General features: G+C 38.5%; 3 protein-coding genes across 3 annotated transcripts in view; 1 reads left to right on the plus strand and 2 right to left on the minus strand.

The window, feature by feature from the left end:
- The first annotated feature begins 357 nt into the window (after positions 1-357).
- Hwt (SH2 domain-containing adapter heavyweight) overlaps positions 358-16,745 on the plus strand; it is a 171,594-nt gene continuing 155,206 nt past the window's right edge. The window contains exons 1-2 of the mRNA XM_071781462.1: positions 358-747; positions 2,614-3,163. Of these exons, the coding sequence (XP_071637563.1) occupies positions 389-747; positions 2,614-3,163 (909 nt within the window). The 5' untranslated portion in view covers positions 358-388. The remainder of the gene's footprint in view (positions 748-2,613; positions 3,164-16,745) is intronic.
- Positions 7,636-9,940, minus strand: LOC139814947 (chymotrypsin-2-like). Its single transcript, XM_071781476.1, has 7 exons — positions 9,781-9,940; positions 9,348-9,421; positions 9,056-9,150; positions 8,725-8,869; positions 8,534-8,647; positions 8,236-8,388; positions 7,636-8,075 (listed from the first exon to the last, which is right to left on the minus strand). The coding sequence occupies exons 1-7, from the start codon at positions 9,827-9,829 to the stop codon at positions 7,923-7,925; spliced, it is 783 nt and encodes a 260-aa protein (XP_071637577.1). The 5' UTR covers positions 9,830-9,940; the 3' UTR covers positions 7,636-7,922.
- LOC139814943 (chymotrypsin-2-like) lies at positions 13,169-15,446 on the minus strand. The gene is made up of 7 exons (XM_071781470.1): positions 15,301-15,446; positions 14,862-14,935; positions 14,594-14,688; positions 14,263-14,407; positions 14,045-14,158; positions 13,747-13,899; positions 13,169-13,597 (listed from the first exon to the last, which is right to left on the minus strand). The coding sequence occupies exons 1-7, from the start codon at positions 15,389-15,391 to the stop codon at positions 13,445-13,447; spliced, it is 825 nt and encodes a 274-aa protein (XP_071637571.1). The 5' UTR covers positions 15,392-15,446; the 3' UTR covers positions 13,169-13,444.

The raw sequence follows: 16,745 nt of genomic DNA on the forward strand, positions 1-16,745 counted from the left end.
TATTACTAAGGTCTTCCCACGATCCTCAAACTCGGAGGCAAACATCAATTATCTTAATTCTATATTAAGGCAACGTATTATCGCGCGAGATCTCAGCTAAGGAGTCAACGGTGACCTTTCACTCAGGGTAAACGCCCGGATTTGTCCGTGCGCCCACGCGCATTTGGAAGGAAGGAACGTCACGGGGGCGCGAGGGAGACAGCGTGGACCAGCGCGCATCATGACGGTCGGAGAGCCAGAGGGGGTGTTTCATCCCCCGGAGAGACGACGTAGCCGAGGACGACCGAGGTCGCGCGGAGAGGATCGAAGCGGTCCCGCGCGCCCGCGCGATCCGCCGGATTAACGATGGTGTGGGGCGGCCGATTGTCAGTCGCACGCCGGTGGTTGAATGGAGCGGGTGTGGAGACGCGTACAGGGCGCCGGACGTCGCGGCGCCGCGGCCCGTTGCGGCTGTCCCGTGCAGCCGTGCCAGTTGCACGTGGACCAACGCGCGAAGCGCGGCGGCGGCGGCCGTAAGTCCCGCGGCAGCTCCGGCGGCGGGCCCCAGACTATCGTCTGCGGCTGCCAGGTGCAGCCGTGTCCGGTGCATCCAGTGCTAATCAGGGTTCGTCGTACCCGACCGGCTACTCCCGCTTCTACTGCCGCCGCCGCTGCCGCCGCCGCGGCCACCATCAGCTGCGACTGTCCGCCGGAAGCACAGCCCTGTCCGCATGCCCAGCGAGGATCGGCCGTGAGAAGGGTCAGAAGGTAAATAAACGCGACGATGTAATAGCGCCGTGTGTATTCCACCCTGTACTGTAAAAGCCAGCTGGGGAGGGGGGGTAGTTGTATTGGGGTAGGTTGAAAATTGGGGTAGGTTGGTGATATTGCTATCACAGTTATTGCTATCGCGGTTCATAGAACGGGAGAGACTCTGCACCTATTCGGTCGATAGCACTTGTTGACCAATGACCTTTCTGGTGATAGATAATCGAAAAAAAAAATTGTTGCCGGTACTTGCGTATATGTATTGCGGCATTGTGTCGTGATAAATTCCTTTGAAAGACTATCGTTGATTATTCCCTTCGAAATTTCAGTCGCTTCGTGCGATCGATAGCAGTGGAAATGACGAGCAACAGTTATATCCATATAGGGTGGTGCTCCAGTTTTATCCGTATCTCCTTTTATCCCCGGTTTTTGTCTAATTCGTGCCATTTTACTTCGCGAATAACTTTTATCGGTGGCAATTTTTGACATTATCGTGATTCGATGGCGATAGGTAACGGTCGATTACATAAAGCTCAACCGCGCGGTCTGAAAGATCGCGGTGAAAGGGGTGGAAGGCATGGTGGAGGTCAGGTGGCAACGTACCGTTGGCACTTGCGCCGATCGTAAGCAGGTTTTAGGTGAACGCGAATAGTATAGTTACCCCATAGACCTGCCAACCCTAGTTCGCTCGACAGCCAAACCGAGGTTGACGTTTGTAGGGTAAACAAGGTGATTACCTTGTCTGAATTAACATGAGAGGATTTACGCGATGGCGAAACGTGAAATGCAACGTTTGAAAGCATTTTCATGTCGGAGTAACGGAGGAAATCTTCATCTGTTTGAAGAACCTGAGAATGCCAATTCGTGCCAATTCTTTTATCTCTTCTCTAGAACGCTGAGATATTGATTTACGAAGTGCCACGTGCTACGGCAAATTATGCAGAGAATATTGTATATTTATTCCCATTTCTGGCTTTCATGAATATCGTGAATAGCTTATATAGTTTTGTTAAATTACGGAGTAGATTTTTTTTGTACGTGCGCATTTATGGATATATTAACATGAATTTATCACGAAACAAGATGTTTCTCGCAATTACACTGCAATTTGTACTTTACATAATGTTAACGTGTATAAATAAATACACGGGGAATTGAAACGTTTATGTTGCATACATAAATTTCCTGATGAAAGAGATTCATTAATAAAGAAACATGGGAAGCGCAAGAAATTTAAGAAATTGCAAATTTAACATTATTGAAACGAGAGAAGTTTAGAGAGAAAATTATAAAATCAATTTAGTAATGAGGTCAATTTAATTCGCGATGCAATTATCTGGGATGCTTTGAAGTTTAGTCACGATATAGCCACACGCGAACGATCACAGTCCTCAGATTTTCACTTGAGTTTTCTTCCTATTTTCCTCGAGCGGAATCTTTCCGTTCTTACAACATTATTGTGCGATAATACGCTAAAATAAAGTTTCCAATAGTCGATAGGAACTCTCGCGGTCCAACTTGTGGCTGTCAAATATCTCGGGCGAAGTATGTCGCGACCGTTTTGTGTAGAAATCGACATTTTCCAGTAATATATGGACACTTGCATAATTGCTTAACGTATGGTATTTAAATCTCAGAAAGATCAATACGACGCTTCGAAAGCAGTAACGTTTGCGATTCGTGTGCCTCGAAATAACGAAACTGTACATTTTAGCGTAATTAATGATCTAAATTTAGAAGTAAACAATTTCAAAATTAAAAAATAGAAAGATTTTTCTTTGACTCTAATATTTGTCCTGTAACTTGGCAAATGTTCGTCGCTCAAATTCGTCCTTTTCTCATTCGTTAACACGTTTCTCGTTGCAGATGCGAGTGCGCGGATCGTTCCTGCCGGCACGCAGCCGGTACCCGTCGCCGAGCGGCCGCGCAATCTTCGTCATCCCCTGTTTCCTCCACGCAGTTGCAGCAGCAGCAGCCGTGCGAGTGCGCCGACGAGAGAGCCAACTGCGCCCACACAGGCGGCGGCGAGGCGCCGTGCGAGTGCGAGTGTAGCGAGGAGGCGAAGCCGTGCCCGCACACGGTGAAAACGCGCCGTACGCGCCGCACGTGCACGGACTGCAGCTGCAGCGGCACGCAGCCCTGCGGCCACAAGCCGCAGCCCGAGGGCCGCATCAAGCGGGTCAAGTGCCGCGTGAGGCGTGCCGGTTGCGCGATGGCACGTTGCACCGCCGAACTCGCGATGCTGCATTTGCACTGGGAGCTCGCCACCGAATGTGCGCCCTGCAGGCCGCGCGCGCTCACGCGACGGCTCTGCAGGAGGCAACAGAGCGACAACGAGCTCTACCGCAGCAACAGCTTCAAGTTCGAGCGCTTCGAGCGTACCAAGGATGAGTGCGTCACGCCGCTCCGCAAACAGGTGAGTGTCCGTCCGTTTTTGGTCTCGCTCGTAATTAGAAATGCATACCGAGTATCACCGCCAAGGTATCCCTAAACGAGATATTTCTTTGTTTCTTATTGGATAAAAATAGCACGAGATAATGCGAAGTAATGCGGAAATATCTCTCGAACTGTAATATATCACATGTGTTATATATAAAGTATGATAGTTTAAACGTTTAAAGAATCATATGAATTGTTAATAGAAAGCGAATCAAATAATGTATACTTACGAGTTCTATTTATTTCTTATAATCCTGTCAATACTAATAGTATTAATATTATATACTATTAATGTTAAATTAATACTAAGATACAATTTTTATTTAGACCTTTGCATAATTAATTGAAATACCGCTTTGCATTTAATCCGTTTACATAAAAATATATTTTCTAAAATACATTTTGCAAAATAATAGAATTTATTTTTGTATGTAATGTAACCAATTATAAGTACCTACAAGAAAAGAAAAGAAAAAGAAAGATATCACGAAAATTATTCATTGTTTCACTTAAATTACTTCTTAACTGGGGTAGATAACTGTAACACGAAAGAAAGATTCATACGATGACTCATGGTGTGACATTATAACTTTGATTCACTTTCTCGTGTGTATATCCTATTGCAATAGTATTTCAAACTCCAACAGCCTTTAGAGGACCGAAGAAAAGTCCTATACTCGATTTCATGTGCAGGTGAGTTCTTGAAACTTTAATGGCATAAGAGACTATAGAATAAAGATTGCTTTATTTACGATGTTGAAGTAATATTGTCTTATCTTATCTCTGTCACAAAAGTATAAATATTGTAATCACTAATCTGCGTTGAATAAATTATAACTATTATTAAATATTGTTGTATTACGATATAAACGTATCGTAATATTTAATATTCAAATTTTGCGAAACGCAATCCTGTCGTAAACTTTCGCCATATTAACCAATATTACTAATAACACAAAAAGTAAAGACTATATTAGTGATAAAAACCCGAGGGATTTGATTGGCCTCGTGCCAAAGCTTGACTTAATTTCGTATGCGCAGCACGTGCTATTCTACATCGGGTGAGATACTCACACATTCCTGAAAAGAACATTCAATTTGAAAATATGCGAACTATAACTCGTAGTTAATGTGACGCTTTCTTCCGGTATCTGGTTTTTATAGGGCGAAACTTTTTTAAAAATAAATTTTGCTGAGTAGAAACGCAAATGGAATTCCATTACGATGATGAAAGCGAAAGATTTAGTATAAGACAAGTCCGGAACCTCTATTTTTTACGTCACGTCGCGAATATTTTCTGTCATTACCGTACAATCAAGAGTTATTCGAGGTGGAGGAATTTAATAGACCACATCGAGAATTTGAACAACATTGAAGGGCGCAAGTTTCGAGTTTATGATTTACGGTTTTGAAGGCTCATTTAAACTCATTTATGCGGCCATTTACTCGATCGTAGGTTGGAAACGCGAGACTTAATATCTCTCCAAGGTAGTTGCCTTTAGATGCGATTGCTTTCAGTTAATAAGAGCAAACTTAGTTTATACGATAATCATGGATCCATCAGCTAAAGACTACTGAGTACGGGAATATTATTCATAGTTACATTCCTCATGTCAAAACAGTGCATAGGTATTTTTGACGAATTGAAATCTCTCGTACGTTCTGTATTACAAAAGTAGTAAAAGTAAACGATAATCAGACATTCGTCATATTTATTTTATTAGTATGTGAATAGTTTATATATTTTTAATATCTAGCATTTATGTACAATTAATTGTTATAAATTTTGTGTGTGTATATAAATAGTCATTATTATATAAGTTTATCCTGTTCTGAATTAAGATAAGATACAATATTAATTACAAAAATCTTCTCATTGTTAGGCTTTTAATAAACGCATTAGCGTGTTTCTTAAGTTAATTTCGCGTATGCATAAATTACTTTTAGCGCAAATATTCTCCAATACATAATGTTTGAGCAAGGTTCACCGAGCGCAATAGCTGCTATGTATACATCGAAAGTATGTAGGTATTTGCAAGATCTAACGATCGTGTATAATCGTTACACAAAATGAACCAAGAAGCTCTATGGAAACGGTTCCACGAAAATTATGCTTCAGCGGTTAATGGTGTACATGTGGCACACTGTATATATGAGACAGGACTTACAGTAAACTTGTCAATATCCGGAAGCTACTCCGCGAATATGTACGTGCAGCACTAAATAGTAAGATGTATATTTGGAAATTTACTTATAATTAAAAATTTATACAAAATACTTAATTTATTTTCACTTAAAAATCTATGCAAAATGAAATGCTTAATGTTGAAATTGAATAAATTACTAAAATATATAAACTATAACGTCTCAGAGAACTTATGTCCTGCAATCAATCGAAGATATTTTTGTTAGATTTAATATAATTCTATAAACTTTTTTAGCCTTATTGTTGATTCATTTTCATAAATTATAGAAATTTACTATTTTTCTGTCATCGATCATAAAGCATTAACTTATTCGCGAGCTAAAACCTACGGTTTCGCAGTTATTTCGATAAAGTCCCAATAAAATTGAGTTGTCACGACGACTTATCCCAAGATCGCTTTGCCGGTCCAAAAGAAGAAATGAAGGGGAAATCGTAAGATGTGTAAGAAGAAGAAAAGAGAGAGAAGATGGAAGGAAAAGGAGTAGCGCGACGATGCCGAATTGATCGCAAATCAAAAGGGCTTCGTTCTGTCGAAGCTCCTCGGTGGCTTCGTCGAGACACTTTTTGAAAGGATTTTTCCCTTATATACTGCATGACATTTCTATTCGTTCGTCTCAGGATGCAGATTTAATAAACGATTTGACTGAGATCACGGCTCTGCGAATAAACGCCGTTATTTATGATATTTATTTTCGTGGTACAAAATTATATTTAATTTGTTTCTATAGTTCAACACATATTTCATATTTATATATATTTTTGTAACACGACAATAATACTAAGCTCTGTCTTACTTGCATTTAAGTACTATATATTACAAAGTTGCTGCGCAAATGCATGATTGCTTTTGACACGATTGTAAATACTACTTTATGCGCAGTTATGAGAGAGAATAATGCCTTTGTGGCTACTTCATAATACTGTAATACTGTGGAAATTAACCCTCTAGAGTCTAGGACTAGGGGGTATATAAGCTCTGCAAACTATACAAGTTTATGTATCTGCTTGGATAGTTGAGTTAGGGAATATGGTCTTCGCAGTATACGTGTGCATATATTATACATCTTATTTCGGCCAGGCGACAGTAAATATACCGTATTCAGCACGCGGTTTTGAACCGTAAAGTTATTCGGGAATATTTATGCGAGATACGGGTGAGACAGCTTATAACATTTGTTACGTAACTGGGGCGGAAAGTAGCCGTCCGTCTCAGTGCGACAAATTAATTTCTGAGAGTTAAATTGCAGGTGAAAATTTTGAACTATAATTACGCTAACCAAATCGTGAAATTGTCATATTTTTTGCACAAATAGTGAAACTGACTTCTTAGATTATCGAGAATATTTTTTAAATAAAAAGAGTAAAAGGCTCACTGGAAGGAGTTGCATTTAATAATAATTTCCGTTAGAAATGAGCAACCATCAGGCCTTTTCATGCAGTAAAACAAAATGGAGAGCGATGTTGAAGCCTATCACTCTCAGAAGAACGGCGAAAGCAGAAATGAAATTTCATTAGCAATGTAAATACGTCAGAATAGAATTCGGTATGAACGATCTGCGCTCGCGCTTTCTTGTCGAGTAGCAGCCGTCTCGTTGCACAGTTGCAGCTCGTCTTGTTCTTATTCGGAAAGTTTCTAACGTTTGCTATTAGTTATACTTCTCCCAGGAAAAAAAAACAAATGTAATAAGTTCGTCTATATTTTTATACCGTTTTTCTTCTTCTCGGGGTTGTAACTTGCGGAAAGTTTCTCTTTCGTTCTCGATTGCCTTTTCCTCGTCCGTAAATCTGGAGGGCGTGTGCGACTTGTTTTTCGAAGAGACATCGCGTATTATCTCCTATTTTCTTTTCCACAATTATAAAGTCGCTAGACGTCATAAAGAAAGTAAGAAGAATATGCTTGTGAAGCTACCGATGACACGATTAACGCATATCTTTCATCTACGATCAAGTTTTACTGAATAGAGAATTGTCGATACGATCATGACTGTCAATTACGGCTGAAACGTGCGCATCGTTTCCGCTCTGCCAAGTGTCACCGGAAATAAGAGCAACACGTGAGGGCCGCGCGGTCACGGTGTATTGATTCCGCGACAGAGTCCAGTTCTATTCGACCTCTTGCGCTATCCAATAGCTCTATATCGAAATCCCTCTGGATTCGATTTGTGATAACTGACGGACGGACGGCACTTGTCGCGCGATATAATTTCTCACCGTCTTTTCGGGCAGGCTAAATTCACTAGTAGTTTTCTTTGAATAAATCAAAGTAATATTTATTTCGTCGAAAATGTGTACAGAATTTTGAGGGCATCTACTATGTACAACCCTATATCACATCGTTATCGTACAGTTTTTACATCAAAATATCTTTCTTTCTTAGTTCAGATTACTTAGTTTAGAGGTTTTAAGAACCGATGTCTAAAAAATTATACAGAACGAAGGACAAAGTACAAGCCATAGTTGGAAGTGAGAGGGAGTAGTTTAGACCGCGTTAGAATTTCTTCACGTTGATATTCAGAGCACTGGGCAGAAATCACGATTCCAACCAGATAATTATCTCAATCCAATCCAGGTAAGAGACAACACGTGTATAGACGGTGGGGTAGGAGGTGCTGGCGCAACCGTTCGCCCAGGATACCAATCCAACGAGTTTTCCACCGACAGTCAATGGGCCACCAGAGTCACCCTGGAAGAAGCAAGATGCCATTTCAAATATGACGCTCAGATTTTGTTTTGTGCATTTAATTTCTCCATCGAGATTTTAAATACAGATTTTAGATTTGGTCGTGAGGATATTAAATAGATGGACCGATGCAATGGCAGTTGAAATTTTAAGATAAACTTACGTGGCAAGCTCCTTTCTCAGTTTCCGGATGGTACGCGCAAACTTGCGTGGGGAAGACGTTCATTCCCATATTGTTGTACATCAACTTGCAGTATTCTTGATCAGCGATCAAGATGTTGACTCGTTGTAACTTAGTAGTGGCTGCTCCACCTTCCTGCATTTTCACAATAATATTTATAACTGTTGCTCTCGGAGTGACACCAAATTGCTTTTAGTCTTTTTACACTAGATATTATAAATATCTAGTATTATAGTCTAAGTTATAGACGAAATGATACTTAAAATGACAAAAAACTTACCCAGAGTCTGCCCCATCCTGATACAACAGCTACATCGTTGGCCTTAACGGTATGTCCCTTTGGTGGCAGAGGAACGTGTCCAACTTTGTTAGATTTTACGAAGGGAGTTTTTACCTGAAAGACAATTTTTACTTGAGATTTGTAATATTTTATTAGGAAAAAAAAAATTAGAAAGATTAAGCCATGCTTACCTTCAATAAAGCAATATCGTTAATATAGGAATTAGCGAAGTTGTATTCTTCGTGAATAATGATTTTTTCGACATCATGCTGCAATTTCTCCTGGTCTGTCAGACTGATTGTTGCAGCAACAACTTTTATGTCAGTGGCGCGTCGGCTGCAATACGAAATTTATAATTGTTTAAATTTTTATCTAAATATATAATACAGTGAATTGTCATATTTTTTACATTGGTAAAATAATATTTACACGTATGTACGCATGAAAATGTTTATAGTAGAGAGATATATTAGCGTGAATAATATGCAATTATTTTATTAAAAGTAATAATAATAAAATTACCCCTGAACGCAATGAGCTGCTGTGATGACAAATTTATCGTTCAGGATCGATCCACCACAGAAGTGAAAGGAATTATATTTAGTTTGAAGAGAAATCTGTGAAAATATCATAGCACTCTAATATCTGCGCATCTGTTCATATATTTTCATATATATTTTCATACGTTAATTATAATGAAAAGTATTTATACGAACATATATATATATATATATATATATATATATATATATATACGTATACTAGTTTACATATATATACTGTTAATTTTTGTAATGAATTTGGTAACATGTACCTGATATGGAATCTCGCCTACTTTGGCATCCTCTCCATTCACGATCCTGGGATCAAAGAATGGAAGGACTCCAGCTGCAACGATAAGTCATTATCACTATATATGTAAAATGCAGCGGAAGAAACGCAATCTTCACAGAGATTTAAATTGTAACAAGTAATAGTTCGTTTCTCAGGTGTGTTTTAATACTGAATTTTTGGATCTGTGTGAGTTAGCAATTTTTCAGCGAAGTTTTATTGAAAATTATAAAGGATAGTTTTGCGATTATTTCTATTTGTGTATTTAATTGATTGGCAGATAAACAAAAAAAATCACTTATTTGAATAATACGACACAATAAAGCGATTTTTCCCAAGATATTTCTAAGAGAGTTATTAATTTGTGTTCATTTGAACGAATGATTATCGGTCAACTCGAGAGAATTATCACTTACCGTGAGAGAAACCCAGAAGGCCGAGGAGACACAGAACACTCAACGCCATTGTCTGATCACTGACCGAAGCCTGATTTGAACTCGTCGACACCGCGATTTTATATGTACCTGTTTCTAATTGCGTCGCCCCTCTTCCGTGTAAGTAGTCCAACGATTGTCAAGTTTTCTTAAGAAATTAGATTAGATCGATCAGTTGCGAAGTAGTATATCGGAGATGTACTGATACGGATTGATCAGGTGATACTGCGTTGTCATTGGAATTTTATTCTCTCAAAATGTTTCTCTTTTGATTCATCGCGGTTTCATATATATTAATTAATTTTATTTTATTTTTTGAAATTATTAAAATTAATAATTTAAGTAATTATATTTATTTAGCATATCGCATTTGTAACTTTTTATGATTTTAAAAATATTTTTATTGAAATATTTTCCACGATTTTTTATTTGAGATATTTTTGGTAATGCAGCTGCCAAATTAAATACAAATCTTAGCGTATTTTATTTAAAGTAGACATAATTTGTAATAAGTTATTATAATTTCTTTTAATAATTACTTTTATTATTATTTTTCTTATTATTCGAGGATAGCAATAATCGTATTTTGTCGATTCCTGGGTGTCACTTTTGATATGGATCTGGATTTTCCCGTATTTCTAATCCCGCTTGATGAATCTTTTGCACGACTCTTTGATTGCGTTTAAATCGATTGAAAGGGATATCACGTTTCTCTCCCACGATAATTATGATTATCGATATGATAATTCGATATAATAATGATAATAGCATCATTTCGCACTTTTTTCGCTTCATTCAATGAAACCCATTGTTTAGAGTTCGCGATGCGAGAAGAGTCAGAGGCGTGAAGTTAGACGCGCGAAACGCGTCTCATATGATCTGATTGAAAGCATGCGTGATCGGTATAGCAACGTACACGTGACCGGCACGTTAGCAACGACGTTTGCAAATTAATAAATCAATAATAATAAAAAAAAACTGGGACTTGATATTGATTTTCTCGCACTCTTGAACGTAAATTCATACGAGTAAGAAGTAGTACGGTCCCTGTTCCCTGATTGAGGAAAACTTAGCTTTTCTTAATATCCCGACCTGACCTGACTGACTTCCGCCTACGCTATATAATTCTAAGGATTTCCCGTTACTTGAAAAGTGAATTGGAAGTGTCCTGCAGTGAAAGAGGTGAAGTTTGGTCGACGTCCGTGACGCCAGACATCTTGTTACGAGTTCGCGTAAGCGAACAAGCATATTGGGCGTTATACGCACAGAAGTTACACGGATTATTCGTCCAGCCTGGGTACCGCAACGATCCCCCAATCTTGGTAAAGCATCATCCTTAAAGGCGTAATCTTATTTAGGGGGAGTCCGGGAGACTTGACCATAGAGGAGAGTTGAACCACTTCAAATATCTCGTTCAAATTTTGAACAAAGAGCTCAATCCGAGCACGTTAAAACACGTTTGTCTCACTCACAGTCGAAACGCACTACCAAGCGTCATATTGTCACGTGCTCGGATTGAGCTCTTTGTTGAAAATTTAAACGAGATATTTGAAGTGGTTCAACTCTCCTCTATGGTCAAGTCTTCCGGACTTTCCCTACCCTCTTGGACAGATTGTGCTGGAAAGGCTGGAGATAATCGTGTAAATGGCAATGTGTGCTTTCGATCATCTGAGGCATTGCCATAATGGCAATGTGTGCTTTCAGTCATCTGAAACATTGTCATTTTCGCTCGTAGCATCGAGTCGAGACGCAGGTTTCTAGCGAATCCTGGGAGGTTCTCATCTTTTCTGCTTGATTGTGAGTGGGCAAACTTGATGAGCCAAGTTAATAACGAGCTCGAGACGAGCGGAGAGAAGAAGACAAGCTGATTAACATATTTTTGGATTAAAACGTAAAAGGAAGGAAGGATGTGCTATAGCTTGGATAAATAACTCTAATGGATAAATAACTTGGATGCGCTTTTTTTGAATGAGATCTCCTTTCCTCTAAACGGATAAGTACCTTTGTCTATTCATTTCCGTATGCCTTTTCCCGCTCTGAGCGAGGAAGCACCCCCGAAATTCCCCTCGGCCGAGCCCGTCCGGGTGGCGGACGCGACTTGTCACGTCACAATGTATCTGCTTGGATAGTTGAGTTAGAGAATATGGTCTTCGCAGTATACGTGTGTATATATTATACATCTTATTTCGGCCAGGCGACAGTAAATGTACCGTATTCAGCACGCGGTTCTGAACCGTAAAGTTATTCGGGAATATTTATGCGAGATACGGTGAAACAGCTTATAACATTTGTTACGTAATTGGGGCGGAAAGTAGCCGTCCGTCTCTGTGCGACAAATTAATTTCTGAGAGTTAAATTGCAGGTGAAAATTTCGAACTATAATTATGCTAACCAAATCGTGAAATATTCAGATTTTTCGCACAAATAGTGAAACTGACTTCTAAGGTTATCGAGAATATTTTTTAAATAAAAAGAGTAAAGGGCTCACTGGAAGGAGTTGCATTTAATAATAATTTCCGTTAGAAATGAGCAACTATCAGGCTTTTTCATGCAGTAAAACAAAATGGAGAGCGATGTTGAAGCCTATCACTCTCGGAAGAACGGCGACAGCAGAAATTCATTAGAGCAATGTAAATACGGTGGCAGAATAGAATTCGGTATGAACGATCTGCGATCGCGCTTTCTTGTCGAGTAGCAGCCGTCTCGTTGCATAGTTGCGGCTCGTCTTGTTCTTATTCGGAAAGTTTCTAACGTTTGCTATTAGTTATACTTCTCCCAGGAAAAAAAAAAACAAATGTAATAAGTTCGTCTATATTTTTATACCGTTTTTCTTCTTCTCGGGGTTGCAACTTGCGGAAAGTTTCTCTTTCGTTCTTGATTGCCTTTTCCTCGTCCGTAAATCTGGAGGGCGTGTGCCACTTGTTTTTCGAAGAGACATCGCGTATTATCTCCTATTTTCTTTTCCACAATTATAAAGTCGCTAGACGTCATAAAGGAAGTAAGAAGAATACGCTTGTGGAGCTACTGATGACACGATTAACGCATATCTTTCATCTACGATCAAGTTTTACTGAATAGAGAATTGTCGATACGATCATGACTGTCAATTACGGCTGAAACGTGCGCATCGTTTCCGCTCTGCCAAGTGTCACCGGAAATAAGAGCAACACGTGAGGGCCGCGCGGTCACGGTGTATTGATTTCGCGACAGAGCCCAGTTCTATTCGACCTTTTGCGCTATCCAATAGCTCTATATCGAAATCCCTCTGGATTCGATTTGTGATAACTGACGGACGGACGGCACTTGTCGCGCGATATAATTTCTCACCGTCTTTTCGGGCAGGCTAAATTCACCAGTAGTTTTCTTTGAATAAATCAAAGTAATATTTATTTCGTCGAAAATGTGTACAGAATTTTGAGGGCATCTACTATGTACAACCCTATATCACATCGTTATCGTACAGTTTTTACATCGAAATATTTTTCTTTCTTAGTTCAGATTACTTAGTTTAGAGGTTTTAAGAACCGATGTCTAAAAAATTATACAGAACGAAGGACAAAGTACAAGCCATAGTTGGACGTGAGAGGGAATAGTTTAGACCGCGTTAGAATTTCTTCACGTTGACATTCAGATCACTGGGCAGAAATCACGATTCCATCCAGATAATTATCTCAATCCAATCCAGGTAAGAGACAACACGTGTATAGACGGTGGGGTAGGAGGTGCTGGCGCAACCGTTCGCCCAGGATACCATTCCAACGAGTTTTCCACCGACAGTCAATGGGCCACCAGAGTCACCCTGGAAGAAGCAAAATGCCATTTCAAATATGACGCCCAGATCTTGTTTTGTGCATTTAATTTCTTCATCGAGATTTTAAATATTTGGTCGTGAGGATATTAAATAAATGGACCGATGCAATGGCAGTTGAAATTTTAAGATAAACTTACGTGGCAAGATCCTTTCTCAGTTTCCGGATGGTACGCGCAAACTTGCGTGGGGAAGACGTTCATTCCCATATTGTTGTACATCAACTTGCAGTATCCTTGATCAGCGATCAAGATATTGACTCGTTGTAACTTATTAGTGGTTGGTCCACCTTGCTGCAATTTTGCAATAATGTTTATAACTGTTGCTCTCGGAGTGACACTAATTTTCTCTTATTCTTTTTACACTAGATATTATAAATATCTAGTATTATAGTCTAAGTTACAGACTAAATGATACTTAAAATGACAAAAAACTTACCCAGAGTCTGCCCCATCCTGATACAACAGCTATATCGTTGGTCTTAACGGTATGTCCCTTTGGTGGCAGAGGAACGTATCCAACTTTGTTAGATTTTACGAAGGGAGTTTTTACCTGAAAGACAATTTTTACTTTAGATTTGTAATGTTTTATTAGAAAAAAATAATTAGGAAGATTCTAATTTCCTCGTGTGAAAAGAAAATTTAAGCCATGCTTACCTTCAATAAAGCAATATCGTTAATATAGGAATTAGCGGAGTCGTATTCTTCGTGAATAATGATTTTTTCGACATCATGCTGCAATTTCTCCCGGTCTGTCAGACTGATTGTTGCAGCAACAACTTTTATGTCAGTGGCGCGTCGGCTGCAATACGAAATTTATAATTGTTTAAATTTTTATCTAAATATATAATACAGTGAATTGTTATATTTTTTACATTGGTAAAATAATATTTACACGTATGTACGCGTGAAAATGTTTATAGTAGAGAGATATATTAGCGTGAATCATATGCAATTATTTTATTAAAAGTAATACTAATAAAATTACCCCTGTACGCAATGAGCTGCTGTGATGACAAATTTATCGTTCAGGATCGATCCACCACAGAAGTGAAAGGAATGATATTTAGTTTGAAGAGAAATCTGTGAAAATATCATAGCACTCTAATATCTGCTCATCTGTTCATATATTTTCATATATATTTTCATACGTTAATTATAATGAAAAGTATTTATACGAACATATATATATATATACGTATACTAGTTTACATATATATACTGTTAATTTTTGTAATGAATTTGGTAACATGTACCTGATATGGAATCTCGCCTACTTTGGCATCCTCTCCATTCACGATCCTGGGATCAAAGAATGGAAGGACTCCAGCTGCAACGATAAGTCATTATCACTATATGTAAAATGTAGCCGGAAATACGCAATCTTCACAGAAATTTAAATTGTAACAAGTAATAGTTTGTTTCTCAGGTGTGTTTTAATAGTAAATTTTTGGATCTTTGTGAGTTAGCAATCTTTCAGCGAAGTTTCATTGAGAATTATAAACGACAGTTTTGCGATTATTTCTATTCGTGTATTTAATTGATTGGCAGATAAACAAAAAAAAATCACTTATTTGAATAATATTAATACGATACAGTAAAGCGATTTTTCCCCAAGATATTTCTAGCAGAGTTATTAATTTGTGTTTACTTGAACAAATGATTGTCGGTCAACTCGAGAGAATTATTACTTACCGTGAGAGAAAGCCAGAAGGCCGAGGAGACACAGAACTCTCAACGCCATTGTCTGATCACTGACCGAAGCCTGATTTGAACTCGTCGACATCGCGATTTTTATGTACCTGTTTCTATTTGCGTCGCCTCTTTTCCGTGTAAGTAGTCCAGCGATTGTCAAGTTTTCTTAAGAAATTAGATTAGATAGATCAGTTGCGAAGTAGTATATCGGAGATGTACTGATATGGATTGATCAGTGATCATTCGTCTTGATAAGCAGGTGATACTGCGTCGTCATTAGAATTTTATTCTCTCAAAATGTTTCTCTTTTGATTTATCGCGGTTTCATATATATTAGTTAATTTTATTTTATTTTTTGAAATTATTAAAATTAATAATTTAAGTAATTATATTTATTTATTTAGCATATCGCATTTGTAACTTTTTATGATTTTAAAGATATTTTTATTGAAATATTTTCCACGATTTTTTATTTGAGATATTTTTGGTAATGCAGCTGCCAAATTAAATACAAATCTTAGCGTATTTTATTTAAAATAGACATAATTTGTAATAAGTTATTATAATTTCTTTTTAATAATTACTTTTATTATTATTTTTCTTATTATTCGGGGAAAGCAATAATCGTATTCTGTCGATTCCTGGGTGTCACTTTTGATATGGATCTGGATTTTCCCATATTTCTAATCCCGCTTGATGAGTCTTTCGCACGACTCTTTGATTGCGTTTAAATCGATTGAAAGGGATATCACGTTTCTTTCCCACGATAATTATGATTATCGATATGATAATTTGATATGATAATGATAATAGCATCATTTCGCACTTTTTTCGCTTCATTCAATGAAACCCATTGTTTAGAGTTCGCGATGCGAGAAGAGTCAGAGGCGTGAAGTTAGACGCGTGAAACGCGTCTCATATGATCTGATTGAAAGCATGCGTGATCGGTATAGCAACGTACACGTGACCGGCACGTTAGCAACGACGTTTGCAAATTAATAAATCAATAATAATAAAAAACTGGGACTTGATATTGATTTTCTCGCACTCTTGAACGTAAATTCATACGAGTAAGAAGTAGTACGGTTCCTGTTCCCTGATTGAGGAAAACTTAGCTTTTCTTAATATCCCGACCTGACCTGACTGACTTCCGCCTACGCTATATAATTCTAAGGATTTCCCGCTACTTGAAAAGTGAATTGGAAGTGTCCTGCAGTGAAGGAGGTGAAGTTTGGTCGACGTCCGTGACGCCAGACATCTTGTTACGAGTTCGCGTAAGCGAACAAGCATATTGGGCGTTATACGCACAGAAGTTACACGGATTATTCGTTCAGCCTGGGTACAGCAACGATCCCCCAATCTTGGTAAAGCATCATCCTTAAAGGCGTAATCTTATTTACCCTCTTGGACAGATTGTGCTGGAAAGGCTGGAGATAATCGTGTAA

This window comes from Temnothorax longispinosus, chromosome 6 (assembly GCF_030848805.1).
Source record: "Temnothorax longispinosus isolate EJ_2023e chromosome 6, Tlon_JGU_v1, whole genome shotgun sequence".
Classification (NCBI taxonomy): domain Eukaryota; kingdom Metazoa; phylum Arthropoda; class Insecta; order Hymenoptera; family Formicidae; genus Temnothorax; species Temnothorax longispinosus.

Excerpts from the sequence above, each read along its gene's own strand:
- LOC139814943 (XM_071781470.1), bottom strand. The coding sequence starts at position 15,391 with ATGTCGACGAGTTCAAATCAGGCTTCGGTCAGTGATCAGACAATGGCG. Across the intron at positions 14,936-15,300 it reads CCTTCTGGCTTTCTCTCACG|CTGGAGTCCTTCCATTCTTT; the intron begins GTAAGTAATAAT and ends TTATCGTTGCAG. Across the intron at positions 14,159-14,262 it reads ACGATATTGCTTTATTGAAG|GTAAAAACTCCCTTCGTAAA; the intron begins GTAAGCATGGCT and ends ATTGTCTTTCAG.
- LOC139814947 (XM_071781476.1), bottom strand. The coding sequence starts at position 9,829 with ATGGCGTTGAGTGTTCTGTGTCTCCTCGGCCTTCTGGGTTTCTCTCAC. Across the intron at positions 8,870-9,055 it reads GCAGCTCATTGCGTTCAGGG|CCGACGCGCCACTGACATAA; the intron begins GTAATTTTATTA and ends TTCGTATTGCAG. Across the intron at positions 8,076-8,235 it reads CTGAGAAAGGAGCTTGCCAC|GGTGACTCTGGTGGCCCATT; the intron begins GTAAGTTTATCT and ends TGCTTCTTCCAG.